At 41.4% G+C, this 15,522-nt stretch overlaps 1 protein-coding gene across 1 annotated transcript in view; it reads right to left on the minus strand.

Annotated features, from left to right (window-relative positions):
- The window catches only part of NT5E (5'-nucleotidase ecto), a 57,363-nt gene extending 54,501 nt beyond the window's left edge, over positions 1–2,862 (minus strand). The window contains exon 1 of the mRNA XM_037039274.1: positions 2,453–2,862. Coding sequence (XP_036895169.1) covers positions 2,453–2,791 — 339 coding nt within the window. The 5' untranslated portion in view covers positions 2,792–2,862. The remainder of the gene's footprint in view (positions 1–2,452) is intronic.
- Positions 2,863–15,522: the final 12,660 nt, after the last annotated feature.

Below are 15,522 nucleotides of genomic sequence, written 5' to 3' on the forward strand. Positions count from 1 at the left end.
AGTATAAACAAAATGACAGTGAGCAATCTTTGTAAAACAAGGATGCAGCAGAGTTTTGCCATATGCTAAAGCATTACAAGAACTAGGATTGTACGAAGGTCAAATGATGCCTGTCAAACCCAGGGACGCACAAAGTTCTGAAGAGATGGTGTCAGAAAGGCGACTTTCACCCAGCCCTACCACTGGTGCTCCTCAGGGGTGCACCCGCTTCACACCCCGCCAGCTATGTAAGCAGCCTTGTTTTCAAGTCCCAGGCCAGTCGCTTTGAGTGAAATTTAAAAGAAAGTACTCCCATCCAACATAAAGCATTCTCCAGTTCCTGGCGGTGATTATAACTTGCAGACTGCCCACGCCTCACCCAGAGTCCTGTCATAAACACTTGCTGAGGTGATTAACACCACAAGCTCAATTTGACTTAAACAGGAAAACAGTATTATTAGAGAAAACTATGGATTTTCCTTTTTTTTTTTACTATAAGGAGTTTATACAACTGTGAAGAAAAGGGTGTCACAAAAAGAAAAGTTTACAAAGCTGTGGTTTATATGTGAAATAAAAAAATAACTCATGAAAGGTTTATTCTACCCTTCTGGAGAGCAAATGGACATGCACACTAATAACAGTTCAATTAAATGTTAATTTTGCCATTACCGTATGCAAAAGACCAGGTGGGGTGAGCTGTGGAGATACCAACACTGAGATCACACAGAGTTCTTGAGACCCCCAATTCTTTCGTGGAGTCAGGGGCTGGTGAGCCCCCCAGATAAGCTCTGGGACTTAGGGATCCCTTTGAATTGCTGTTGCCTTTTAAGGTTATCATCCCTGATAACCTTAAAACCAACAATCAGAATGGAGAGGAGCTCTCTGACCTCCTCCTATCTCTCTAAAATGAACTTCCTTGTTAAAGGAAAAAAAAAAAAGCTAACCTAAATAACTCTACCCTCTTATCATCTTTTCCTGTCCTTTTTCCAAGTTTCCAGGAAAAACACAGCATTGTGCTTTGCTGACCTCTGTGCTCTTCTTCTTTTTCTTAGTATTTTATTTATTTTTAGAGAGAGGGGACAGGAAGGAGAGAGAGTAGGAGAGAAACATCAATGTGTGGCTGCCTGTCATGGGTCCCCAACAGGGACCTGGCCCACAACCCAGGCATGTGCCCTGTCCGGGAACCAAACCAGCAACCTTCTGCTTCACAGGCCTGCGCTCAGTCCACTGAGCCACACAGCCAGCGCTGTGCTCTTCCTATACAAAGTATATTGTTAGCCTTCTACATCCCAGGTGAGACCACACCTCTCCTTCCCTTCCACATGCCTGGACTTTACTCATCTCCCTGGACTCTCGCTCTGCTCTTTCTCTTCTGAAGCTCCTAAGATTTCTTGTCCCAGTTTATCCCCAGAATCCCTTTCCTCTAGGATTTTACACAGGGTTAAACTTGGGTGGTGGTGATTTGCTTAAACAAACAAACAAATCATATATATGTTTTGGTTATACTTATTTATCAATGTGTAACCCCTGTCTGCTCCTTTTCTAAAATTCAGTCCAATGGGTAAGGAGTAACCCTAACAGAGCATTTGGGAGCTTGGACTTCAACTTTTGTATGCATTTTAAGAGTCCCTCATCTCTTAAGTTAGACTCTTCCTAAGTCTCTTTGGCCAAACTGATTTTACTGAAATCCTTTGAAACACCAGTGTTTTAGAATATTGGTCCTCTCTGGAAGTTTCTTTCTTCTTTTTTAAAAATTTGCACAGCAGTGTCTGGTAACAGTAACAACTAACATTTAGAGAAGCTACATGTACTCTGTACCAGGCAACCCTTTGAGGGAGACACAGCTCTTACCCACGATTTATAGAGGCTGGATAGAACTGAGGCACAGAGGGAGTAAATAACGCGCACACATACGATAGCTGAGCTGGGAAGCTAACCCAAGGCTGTGGATTTAAGGTCAAGCTCCAGAGTAAAATGGCTTTGGAATCCACCCTTATCCGGTCTCCATCTATTGGGGCTGGTCCCTTGATAATGTACACAAGCTCTTTGACTCTGAGTTTCCCTTCCGATAAAACCAGATAAAGCATTCTTAAATAGCTGGAGCAGTAAATGAGCGAGATGCGTGGCGGGTCTACTTTGGGTCCCTGGTACTTGTTGTCAGTCTCCCGCACAGCCCAGCTGAACCGTCTCCTAGGCCGGGCTGGGTCCTACTCCTCTAAATACGGCATCTCTTGGTGGAGGCCCAACTTCAATACGTTCAAGACTAATCACCCAAGAGGCTTCTGCATCTGCATCTACCTGGCACATTGACCAGAGCCTCGCTTTTTCCGCACATCTCCCCCAGGTCCTAAGCTTGCAACCTCGCGCCGTGCAACGCGCTCCCCCTGCACCCCCGCTTCTCCCTCCTTCTGGACGGAGAAGCTCCCTCCTCCTACCCGGAGCTCCCGAGCCTCCGAGCTAGCCGCCGGCTTACCATGGCATCGTAGCCCAGGGCGTTCATGAAGTGTGCCACCTCCGCTCCCTTGTATACGGTGAACCAGATGGTGCCCTGGTACTGGTCGCCAGCGTCGAGCAGTAGTACGTGGGGCTCGGCAGCGCGGATCCGCTGCACTTGGGTGTACAGCCTCGCTATGCCGCCCACGCAGCGGCTGGCGTTCACGCACTTGCTTGAGTCCTCGCTGGTCTGCTCCAGCCGGCTGTGCACGTCGTTGGTGTGCAGGATGGTGAGTTCCCAGGCGCTGGCCGCCTGCCACAGCAGCGCGCCCAGCTCTAGGAGTAGCAGCGCCGACGCCAGTGGGTCGCGAGGACACATGGCTGCGGCGCATGGAATGGGCGCGAGTGCTGGGAGCCGAGCGAGCGGCGGACTGCGGCGAATGCACTGAGGCGCCTAGGGGAGCGGGGCGGGACCAGGGCGGGACCGGGGCGGGCGCTCTTTCAGTCCGGAGTCCATCCCCGCGGCGTGGTCACCCGATCGGACCCTGGCACCCGGTGGGCCCCTGGCAGCTGGCACCCGCTCCCGCAGGAACAGTGGGGAAGTTTTTCCCAGCGAGGAGCGAGCACCGGCCACGATCCCTGTCCGACCGAGAGCTTGGGCGCCCGCAATCCCACTGCTGGCGGAGTTGGAGTTGGAGTTGGAGGGTCCACTCTGCGTCCACCACCTGGCTGACTCTCGCTTCTTTTGAGGAACAGGATTTTCTAAAGAGAAACCGTACGATTTGTGTTGGATTTGTGGCGGATTGTACTAGCTGGTCACTGGAAAGAGCGAAAGAGGGTAAAGAAAGGACGTGGACAAAAAAGGTGGGCGACATGGGGGGCATAGGGTGGGGAGAAGAGTAAAGAGAGGTGGAGGTGAAGGAGAGAAACGCGATTTGCACTTTGTACTTTGGGAACCAAAAAACGGATTGTGAGAAGTGACCAGCCACTCTCTTTCCAGCCATGGTGAGAACTTCCTGAGGAGTGAAAACTCCCTAAGTCTACTTTGTTTAGGCGTAGAATTTTAGAAGCTAATAAATAATCCAAATCCAGTCCTCATTTATTTACTATTAAAACCTTAGCGATAAGACAGCAGTGGTGCATAGACAGCTATGGGAAGCTAAAACGAACTACGACGAGTGCAATTAATAGCTTTGAGTGCGTACAAGTGATAGCTTCTGTTGCTTTTGTAGGTATTTTTTTTTCTTTCTGTCCTGTTTCTGAGGTTTTAATGTGTTAAGGATGGTGCACACAACTTTTAGGGAAAAGCTTTCGACAAGGAGGATAATGTGAACACAATAAACAAATCAATACAATAAATAAATCATCATTATAATCTAATTTTAAATGGCAGTATTGCCTTCTGTTCAGCGGATTGATTTCTTAGTGCAATCAATAATCTGGCCACTTTGGTTAACGGATTGGGGTGTGTGGATGCAGAAGGGGAAAGGGATTAATAAGAAGAGCAAACCACCAGTTACAAAAGTAGTCACAGGGATGTCAAGTACAGCACAGGGAATATAATCAGTAACATTGTAATAACTATGTATGGTGTCAGATGTGTGCTAGCCTTATCATGGTGATCACTTTGTAAGGTATATAAATGTCTAATCACTGTGCTGTACACTAATATAATATTGTATATCAATTATAATTTTTAAAAGTACTCTAGGTACGTTAGGAAGGGTAGGAGAAGGGTCTTTACCCATTAGTATATCAATGAGCATTGTTTTTTGGCTATGAATAATGCTACTTGAACATGGTGTACAAAAATCTTTTTCAGTTTTTACTGAACTAAAGGGGTCCATTTGCCTGTGTGCATCAAAGCCCAATCAAATGTGAAAAGAGTTTAGACCAAAGAAAGTAAAGGGTTTTTTTTTTTTTTTTAAGAAAATGACAGCAAGCCTGGAGTCACAGCTGGGCTTGTGCTTGGAGACCTGGCTCCCAGATGGCACGGGGACAGAGTGTACATGGAAAAGTTCTTCATCATGGTGAGGAAGCAAGTTGGGGTCCTAGGCTCCACTGACTGGTTTGGGGCCAGGGCAGAGAGTAGCTGATCATTTTATTAGGCCCTCATATCAACCATGGCATCTGTCTGTCCAGTTTCCTGAGTGTGGCAGGTAGGTTGAATGTGCGCCTGGGGCCGAAACACTTAAAAAAAGATGGTATCTTTAGTTTGAGCACAACACTGTTTCTGTGATCGACTGACTTGAGGCTTTGTTCTTAAGAGTTTGATGCTGACCAGAATCTCACATCCCAAGGACTTAATGATTAAGGAAGGGAGTGAACAAACATCAAGGAGAAAGAATGATATTCAACAAAAGAAGTTTCTGCACTGTTGCAAAGTCTGTGCTTTCAGTTATGAAACACGATGTAACTGAATGGAAATCAGATGGGACTCCAGCCCCGGCAGTCTGGGCATTACTGGCGTCCACATTGTCCTGGCTGCATCACCAAAAACTGTAACCAAGTTCAGGTTTAGCTGCCTACCTCTTTGAAAGCAATGCTCGAGAGGCAGGTGCTAATGTAAAGAAAAGTGGTTTATTCAGATACTGGCCATCGGAAAGAGAGGGGACTCATGTTTCAAAGACCATCCCTGCATCTCAGTGCAGGCAGAGGTTTTTATAAGGAGGGAGAAGGGAACAGGATGAAGAGAAGATCAGGGGAGGGGGTTGCAAAGTTCTCTGTGTGCAGACGAGGACAGTCCATTCAGGTAAGACACATGATGGTCCACCATGTGTCATCCTGGCTTAGTCATCCCAGCTTCATGTTATCCTGGCTCCACGGTTGAAGGTCAGCAAAGCTTCTGGAGCTGGGATGCCCGAAGGTCAGAGTCTGTATCTTTTGAAGTTAGTTCCTAGAATTCTTATACAGACATGCTGTTCATCTACAAGCTACGTATTAGTCAGAGTCAGCACTGACAGAAACAATGTCAAAAGAATGGCAGGGTGGGTTACAATTTTGTACTGTTATAGTTTTCCACTACTACAATAATATAAACACTCCAAAATGGGGTCAGAGCTTTTACGCATAGGAACTGCCTTGTATGTCTTACTCCTCCAACCTCTGGAATGTTAAAACTGGGCACAGTATCAGCCTTGGGACTGGGCCTAAAGCGACGCTGCATCCCAAACCACTGTTTGCAAAGACAGCAAAAAAGCCAGTAGTACAACTTTTGAACTGAAGATTAAAAAATTTCTTTAGAATTATCATCACTATGGTAGTTTATTTGCACTGATAGAAATGCCTTCCTTCTATTAATAAAATTATTTCCCTTCCCTTGCTCATAAATACCCCTTACCTTTACCTTCTAATTGGAACACTATTTGGGTTTCTGCCTAAATCAGTGCTTGCCGAACAGCTATTCTGTTAGATCTCAAATAAATGCTTGTTACTTCAGCATTCATTTTTAGGTTAACGCATTTTTTGGGATATGTACTCAGAAGGAAAATTTCTGAATCGTATGGTGGTTCCATTTATTTTGTTGAGGAATTGCAATTCTATACATGACTGAACCATATAACACTCCCATCAGCAATGCACAGAATTGTAATTCTCCACATCTTCCTCAACACATGTTTTCTGGTTTGTTTTTTTTTATAATAGCTGTTTGGAAAATAGTATCTCATTTATCCAACAGCTGTTTGCGAGATAGCATGTCATTGTGGTTTAATTTGTATTTCTCTGGGCTGTGGAGCCTGGTATGGGATATAGCCAAGTAATCCCTCCCATTTCATAACTGCCACATGCAGGCGTGGTTCTCACCCACCCTGCGTCTCCACTCTCCCACCAGCCTCGACATGGCTTTTTCTGCATATTCTTAGTCATAGGACTAGTGTTCACCTAGTCTCTAGGGGGTTCTCAGTGACCGTTTTTCTGTAGTTTAGTTGTAAATTTGAAGTAGTCATGACAGGAGGCAAGCACATCATTGACTTACTCTGCAATCTTGGCTGGAAGTGTCCAAAGATAAACATTTTACTAAAGAAGTTATATACTGGGGCAGGACTACCCACCATGACCCGCCCAGTTAGAAAATGTCTTTTCCTCCCTCACACCTCCAAACAACCATCTAACCTGCTCTCAAATTTAATAGTAGATCACATTTAATAATAGTTCAGATCTAATAACAATAAATTTATTGGAAAATAAGACGCAACTCCATTTGTCAAATCATGTAGAATTGGAACCACAGTTAGCTATGGATTAAAAAGTTCTGCAAAAATCACTGAAAGTGTTCTGTGAAAACCAGTGTAGAACCGTTGTATGGTGTGTGAAATAAAAATTATTGCTATTTCATTATATTTGTAAGTTACATGCTATAGTCCTTTATATTGGTAAAATTTGTAATACATATATATCCGTGTGTAAATGTGTGTGCAAATACTGCATATTCACCAGCACACCACTGGAACTATCTAATAAATAATTTGTTAAAGTTTCTTTTGTGATGTGAACTTATTTTATTTCTTAACACAAGTATTCGATAAAATGTCCATGTTTCTTTAAGTGTGCTATGACATTATATTTGTTTAGGTGAACTGAATTAAAATTTTTCACTGCTTTGATGTGAAAATGGGCGAAATCTATTTGCCCACAGGCATCTTGCCACACTTGGGTTATGCTGTTCACTGTGTATTTTTGTCTTACTGAAGAGAAATCTTCATGTGATATATAACCTGGATAAATACTTTGTCCAAGAACATTTAACTAGTAGGTAGCAGACAGATTTTGAATACAACTGAACTCTGACATTCATATTAAATCATTAAGTGCTTACAAAAGTGTGAAGGCATAGACATTATTATTCCCTTTTCATAGTAAAGACATTGAGGTTCCATGTGTTAATTGTCCAAGGTTCCACAGGTGAGCAGGTTTTGCCCTCTTTTTATGTGTGTGACTGTTCCACACAACTCTTCTGCCCACTCACAATATTTATACCCTGCTCCCCACCCCATTCTAGCACCTCTGACAGGAGAGGTTCTGGGTCTGGGTTTTTCTGAGGAGACTCAAGAAGCTCAACATCCTGTCTCACAGCTTTCGCCACAGTCTGGTGGTCACGGCAGGACAGTCGATGGATATCTGCCCCTTTCATAAACCAGACCTATGGCGCGGGCTGGGTCTGAGTCCGTTGGGACACGCAGACCAGACAGGGAGTGAGGAGCGGGCCCTCTTGCCCACTCATCCTCTCTGGTGCCTCGCCTCAGACCCCTCACTCCATCACTCAGGGGCAGACGGAAGTGTAGCCTGCAGTCTCTGTCACGGCCACTCATGTTATGCCAAAGTGCCCTTAAACCTGGAGTGTCAAACGCATTTTTACCAGGGGCCACGGCAGCCTCGAGGTCGCCTTTAAAGGGCTGAATGTAATTTAGGACTTTATACATGTAACTCCTCCTTAACTAGGAGCAAGGAGCTCGGCCATGCTGCTGGGAGCCAGGCCGGATAAAACAAGGTGGAGGGCTGGATCCGGCCCCTGGGCCTCGGGTTTGCCACCTGTGCCTTAAACTATCTTTGTTTCTTCTAAGTCTTTTCTCTCTTTGTTGCTCTGGTTGCGTGTTTTTTCTATCTTATCTTCCAAATCACTAATTCAAGTCTCTGCTTCATCTAGCCTACATTTAATTCCTTCTGGTGTATTCCTCATTTCAGATATTGTATTCTTCATTTCTGACTCATTTTTGTTCATAGTTTCCATGTTCTTTTTCATGCCAATGTAGTTCCCACTAAGTTCTTTGTAGTTCCCATAAAATTCCTTGTAGTTCTCACTAGGTTTCTTTAGCATCCTTTTAGGACACTAAAGGCTAGAAGACTAGTCTGCTGTGTTGATGCGCAAAATAACTCTCCATGGCTCTGTTCCATGTCTCCCTTCCCCCAGCCAGGTCTATGGGGGATATCCCATAATCCCAGACACCCCAAGTTCTAGACACCATTACAAATTCCCCCTTTGGAGGGCCTGGCCTCCCAACCTGTGCCCCATTATAACACTGCTTACCTCAATTTCATTTAGCTCTTTTTCTGGAGATTCCTCCTTTTCTTTCGTTGTGTGGTTATATCTTTGTCTCTCCATATGAGTTGTCTCTTTGTGGGTTTTTTTTTCTGTGTAGTAGATAGATCCGCTTTAACTCCCAGTCTTTGCCAGGTGGCTTCACGTGTAAGGTATCCTGTGGGAGCCAGTGGTGCCGTCTCCTGCATCTCCTGAAGTGGACACTCTAGGAATGACCACTGGGTGGGTTATGTGACCCCTCCTGTTGCAATTAGGTCTTGATTGTCGTTAGCCCATTCGTTGGCGGGATTTCCCCTCCAGTTGGCTGACTGAGAGGCTCAACCCCAAACACATCTTGAAAGCTGTTGCACAGGTGCTGACAGAACAAAACAAAATGACACACACACAAAAAACCCAAAAAGAAACAAGAATCCACAACAAAAATAACAAGAAGGAAAAGAGCAGTCAAAGAAAAAATATACAAGAAGACAAAAAGAAAAAAAGATGAGAAGAGAGAAGGAAGACAAACATTAAGAATAAAAATAGAAAGAGAAAAACAGCAAAAAAAAGACAAAGGACAAAGAATAAAAAATTAGGGAAGGAAAGAAACTAAGGAATAAGAAAAAGAGTAAAATAAGAGACATGAAAGAAAACAGAGAAAAAAGGTAAGTAGAAGAAATAAATAGAAATTATGAAAAGGAAAATAATGAAAAAGAACAAAGTTGAGTTCATCTCAGCAGAGTTGAATGCCTGCCTGCTGGGATCTCTGTTTGGATACAGCTTCGATGTTGTCTGAAGCTGGTGTAAGCCAATGCCATTTGCTGTTCATATGGGGCCCTCAGCAGCCTGGTCAAAGGTGCAAGCAGTCTGCAGGTTTGGCTGCACACAGGAGGGGCCAAGCTGCACTGCAAGGTCGGCTTTTACCAGCACAGGACCCAGAACTGAGTCAGCAACCATCTCAAGTCACTGCAGGATCTGCCTCTGCCTGCCTCTGCCTGCCTCTGCTTGCCAGTCTGGTGTCAGTCTTAGTCACTGAACTGCTCCTGAAAGGGCTTCTGGAAGATTTGGGAGGAGGGGGCACCTGGATTTCCCGTGGTGGGGAGGTGCCATTCTGATTCCAGGGAATATGGTGGGTGTTCCCCCATACATCTGAGTCTGTCCCGGATTATTTTCCTCAGTTTGGCAGGGCAGAACCCCTAGTAGGTAAGCAGATGGGGCCTCCAGAACCCAGAGTTTGGGTCTTCTGGAAACCAGGAGGGTTTCCTATTGGGTCTCTGGTGAGGGGAAAGAGCCAGTCTGGTTCCTGGGAAAGGGCAAGGAAGGGATGTGCCCCAAAGCCAGTCCATGACACCCCCTGAGCCTGCCTATGATTCTGTCTCCTTTTTAGGTAGCAGCAAGGAATGAGCAGCCAAAGGGGAAATAAAGCAGGTCTCCTGCTTTATTCAATCTAAGGAGGGAGAAAGGTCCGGAATCCAGTGCTCCAGGGACAGAGCCGGCCACCTCTTGGGTCAGTGACACCTTTGCATTGCTGCTCCCAAGGCTACTAAACGTTTTTGCATTTTTACTGTGACCTTCGAGTCACTCCCTTGCTTCCCACAAGGATGAGTTTCCTGGGGATTTTGTGGGGGTTTTGTCGGGCTGAAGGTTGTCTTTACCAAGCCTCTAGAGTTTCTCTTATGCTACTGTTATAATTACTAATGTTTCAATTTACGTTTCTAAGCAAAGTTGCCTTTTGTTATATAATGAGCTCTTTTTTCCCCCATTGGAAATGCTGAAATTTGGAAGAGTATAGCCATTTGTGTGGAAAAAATAGCTACATATTTATAGCTATGTTTTTTTTTAAAGAAAAAGACAAATAATGCATACATTTTTTGAATTATAAGAAAGGTAAGTATTTTAGGAGGACCTTCTATGTGGCAAGCCCTGTGGTCGACATTTTATCTTAACCATTTTATTTAATTCTCACAGCAGCCTTTTCCAAGTTGAGGGTAACAAGACACAGAGCAATGAAGCACTTTGTCTAACTCAGGATAGCCAGCTCCGTCTGGATGATAGCTTCACTGACTCGAAATTGCACACATGTTTTTTCTCTTTTGAATGGGAGGCAGGGTGGATTGGAAAGAACACACTGAGACCTTTGGCAAGACTCTTGGTTCCCCTGCAGTATAATTTCCCATTTTACGTAAGAAGAAACAATGTAATAATCTATCCTCCGAAGCCTGCAAAACAGGTTCTGGAGAGATTGTCATTGGTGACACGGTGGTGGGTGATAACAAACCTAGGATTGGGGCTTCTTCGTAGGACATGGGAGAAAGGGAAGCCACAACCCCTTGCTAGCATCATTGACAGGGAGGTGGCAGAAGAAGTGGTAGGTAGGAACTGGAGTCCAAGGGCCATTTTTGTGGGGAGCTGGGGCCCCATTCCCTCCCATTCAAGGGCACCAGGCTGATAGGTAAGGAAGACTGAGCATGACTAAGCTCCCCATTTCCTTTGCAGAATAGTTAACATAGATCTTCAAGGGCAGCCAGTAGCATCCTGTAACATCCATCAAATCTTTTCCATGTGCCTAGCATTGTATACCAACCTCTTAAATCTCACTTGATTGTAACAATAGCCCTACAAATACTTGTGTTGTCTTTTTGCAGAGAGGGCAACGGAGGGTTTGAGAGTCTAAGATTGTAGAGGTGGTGGGTAAAGAGCAACCTTGTTTCTGATCACTAACAAATACGTTTGTACTTTTTCCATAGGCTCTTGTGTTTTTCCAGAACTGTGAGCCTGGATTTTACTTAGCTGAGAGGCTTCCAGGTTGAGAAACTTAACATAGGTCAGGAATGCTCTGAGAAACTTAATCCCATTTTCATCAGAATTATTAGTACAAGATTAACCTGATTTTATTGTTTCAGCCTTTCCCCCTTCAGTCTGTCCCAGAACCAGCCTCCAGAGAGTTACACTTTCATCGTGCCTATCATCTCAGGCTTAAGTAAGAGTATAATAAATCTTACATGGTCATCACATATAATTCGTTTTGAATTCTGTTTGATAGTATTTTGTTGAGAATGTTTCTGTCTGTATTTATAAAGGATATTGACTTGTAGTTTCCTTTTTTAAAAAAATATTTTATTTACTTATCTTTAGAGAGGAAGAGAAGGAGAGACGAAAAGAAATATAAATGTATGGTTGCTTCTCTTGTGTTCCCTGCTGGAAACAGGCCTGCAGGGGAGGCCAGGCATGTGCCCTGACTGGGAATCGATGTAGTTTTCTTATTTAGTCATGTCTTTGTCTGGTTGAGATATATGGGTAGTATTGAGCTTTTAGATGAAATTGAGAAGTTTTTTTCCCTCTTTCATTTTTTAGGTGTTGCAAAGGATTAGTGTTAATTCCTCTGGAAACATTTGGGAGAACTAACCGGTGTAGCTATCCGGGCCTGAACTTTTCTTCATGGGAAAATTTTATACTATAAATTCAATCCCTTTACTTCTTAAAAGTTTATTCAGATTTTCTATTTTATTTGATTGAATTAGTTTCCGTAGTTTGTGTCTTATTAGGAATGTGCCATTTTATCTAGGTTATCTGATTTGTTGACATACAATTGTTCATAGTATTTACTTATACTTTCTAAAACTTTTTATAAAGTTGGTAGTAATGTCCCCTCTTCATTCCAGATTTGAGTTGTTAATTTGAAGCTTTTTTGTTCTTGACCAGCCTATCTAATGATTTGTCCATTTTGTGGATTTTTTAAAAAAAGAACCAATGAACAAATTTCTTCTATTATTTTTCTCTTCTCTATTTTATTTATTTCTATTATACTCTTCATTATCTTCTTTCTGCTTGCTTTAGGCTTAGTTTGCTCTTATTTTTCTAGTTTCTGTAGTTAAGATATTAGGTTGTTGATTTAATACATTTATGGTTATTAATTTCCCTGTAAACACAGGCTTCACTACATCCCATTTTTGATATGTTTCATTTTCATTCGTCTCAGAGTACTTTTTAATTATTCTTTTGATTTCTATAGGATTATAATACTTAATCTCCACATGTATGTGAGTTTCCCAAAGTTTTTTGGAAAAATTATTAATTTTTAAATTTTATTGTATTTGTTCCATCATCGTTTATCCAGTTGATATTTTTTATTTCTAATTTTAGTCCATTATGGTTGGAAATCTTTGTATAATTTAATTTAAATCTTTGTTAATTGATGCACAATTTGTATATTTATGTTATTTTATTTAAACAATTTAAAAATTTGTATGATTTAAATCTTTGTTAATTGATGTATAATATATATAATTTAAATCTTTGTTAATTTATGGAGGTTTGTCTTATGGCTGAATAATTGCCTATCCTGCAGAACGTTATACGCATACTTGAAAAGAATTTATATCCCATGGCAGTTGGGTGGATGTTGGTTAGATGTCTATTATTTCTAGTCAATTTATAGTGTTGTTCAGGTCTTCTATTTCCTTTTTAATGTTTTACCTAGTTGTTCCATCATTGTTGAAAGTAAAATGTAGAAGTCTCTAATTGTTGTTGAATGGCCATTTCTCCTTGCAGTTCTGTCAGTTTTTACTTCATGAATTTTGAGGTTCTGTAGTTATATGCACATATGAGTAAGTTCATAATTGTCATTTATCTCTGATGGATTTTTTTCTATCATTGTCAAATGTTCTTTTGTCTTAAAGCTTCTTGGTCTGATATTAGTATACTATTCCAGCTCTTTTTTAGTTACTTTATCCATTATGTCTCTTTTCTTATCCTTTTATTTTCAACTTATTTTTGTCTTTGAATCTAAAGTGTAGATAGTGCCACACTACTTTGAATATGTTATCCCAATGTCTTCTGGCCTCCATGCTTTTTGATAAGGAGTCAGCTATTCATCTTATTGCAGATCCCTCTTATGTAATGAATCACTCCTCTCATTGCTTTCAAGACTCTTGGTTTCTATTTTTTGATAGGTTGACTATGATGTGTCAAGTGTGGATCTCTGAGATTATTGAGCTTCTTGGATGTGTGGATCTTTGGTTTTCATCAAATTTGGGAAGTTTTGGTTTGTTCATTATTTTTTAAAAATATTCTTTCTGTTCTCTGTTTTTCTGGGAGCTCCTATTGTGTAAATGTTGTTACATGTAGTTATGTCTGACAGGTCTCTGAGGAACTGTTCATTTTTGTTTATTCCTTTCTCTTTCTGACTGAATAATCTCTATTAACCTATCTTCAAGTTTGTTAATTCTTTGTTCAACCAGCTCAAATCTATTATTAAGCCCGTGTATTGATTTTTCTTTTCAGCTATTTTTCCCTTTCCACTTCAGAATTGTTGTTCATTCTTTTATTTATTTATTTTAAATAAGTTCTCCTTATTAGTATTGTTTATGCAAAGAGAAATTGTTCTCATATGTTCCTTTACTTTCTTAGACATGATTTTCTTTGGTTCGATGAATGTATTTATGAATCTATAGCTCACTGAAAGTTTTTGTCTAATAAGTCCGACATTTGGGCCCCTTTAGAGACAGTCTTTATTCACTGCTTTTTATCCCCTGTGTGTGGACCATACTTTTCTATTTTTTTACATCTTATAATTTCTTTGTTATATACTACATTTAAAATAATATAATGTGGCAACTCTGAAAATTGGACTACCCTACCCAACCATAGTTTGTTGTTCTATTTGTGATTGTGGTTATTATTGGTGTTGCTGTTTGCTTAGTAACTTTCCTGAACTAGTTCTATAAAATCAACATTCTTTGTTGTGTACAGCCACTGAAGTCTTTGCTCAGTTAACTTAGTAATCAGCTAGGGATTGGACAGACATGTCCTTAAATACCTTGAGCCAGTAAAACTCCCAACCTTTGCAGAGGGGCTTCCTTGGGTGTGTTGGTATATAATTTATGTGTGTTGATGGACAGTATACCACTCTACTTTAGCCTTCACTTTATGCTTGTGCAGAATCTCAAGGCTAGCCAGAGGTGAAAAAATATGGACCTTCTCAGATATTTCCTGGGCATACTCAGAGCCCTGAGTATGTGCATGGCCTTTAAAGTTCCTAGGCATATATTGAGTTTTTCTAAGTTCTCTATGGGCTTTTTATTCATTAGCTTTTCTTTTAAAATAGTTTTGGTTAGCTTCTTATTTGCTCAACTAGTATTGCTATGTTAGGCAGCTGTAATATTGAATAATTGTCTTGGATTGTTTTTGACAAGCACTGTGGGGCAAAGGATAGTATACTGGGCAAGTGCTGAGTTAGGTCAAATAAAGACAAGCCTTGTGAGTGGAGGTCCCCAAGGAGCTGCCAGACAGGTCATTTAATGACAATTCTTCAGGAATAGAAATGTTTGGGGAGTGCAAAACCTGTATTACTACCCACAGGGACTTCTTTGGTCATTGGTATTAACTGCTGCTGTGATTATAAGACTATTGGGTTTCAAGACTATCATGAGGCAAATTAAATTTCAAAATGCTTTCTTTTCTTAGAGAGACTCGCCCATTTTTCTGAGGAAAGTAGAAAAAATTGAGTGTTGCAAGCCTTTGATTAATTGCCAGAATTTGAAGTTGATTTTGACAATTTTTGCTGATTCTCTTTTTATTTTTATAGAGAAGCACATTTGGGAGGCTTTTCCCTGCTATTTTGGAAGCTTCTCAAGACTCAAGACTTCTTTTTTTTCTTTTTCTTTTTTTAGCAAAAAGCAATAATATTATGATCTGCCCAGCAGAGAAACAGAAATTTCCTACTTTATTTTCTTTCTACTCTCCATGTCTATTGTTCAAATTTGATTATAATATACGTCTTTGAAAAGAGTCACATGGTTTTCTGACTCTTCTTTCAATCTCTTAATTCCCCAAGAATGAGAGGTTTGTGATGTCCTATCTTTCAAGTCCACAATTTTCCTTAACCAAGGTAGGCTAGAGACTTGATTAAAAGTGTGCTCCCAAGGTCAGCAGCACAGACCTGGCAAGAGGGAACTTCGGAAATGCAGAATCTCAGGCTTCACCTTAGAACTGAATCAGAACCTGACTTTTGATGACATCCAGTGGTCTTCCATGTGCACATTAAAATTCTAGAGAATTTCACACTTTAAATCATAATATTCAATTTAGTTATA

The sequence above is a fragment of the Sturnira hondurensis genome, unplaced genomic scaffold (assembly GCF_014824575.4).
Source record: "Sturnira hondurensis isolate 20B ecotype Veracruz unplaced genomic scaffold, ASM1482457v3 Scaffold0025370, whole genome shotgun sequence".
Taxonomy (NCBI): Eukaryota; Metazoa; Chordata; class Mammalia; order Chiroptera; family Phyllostomidae; genus Sturnira; species Sturnira hondurensis.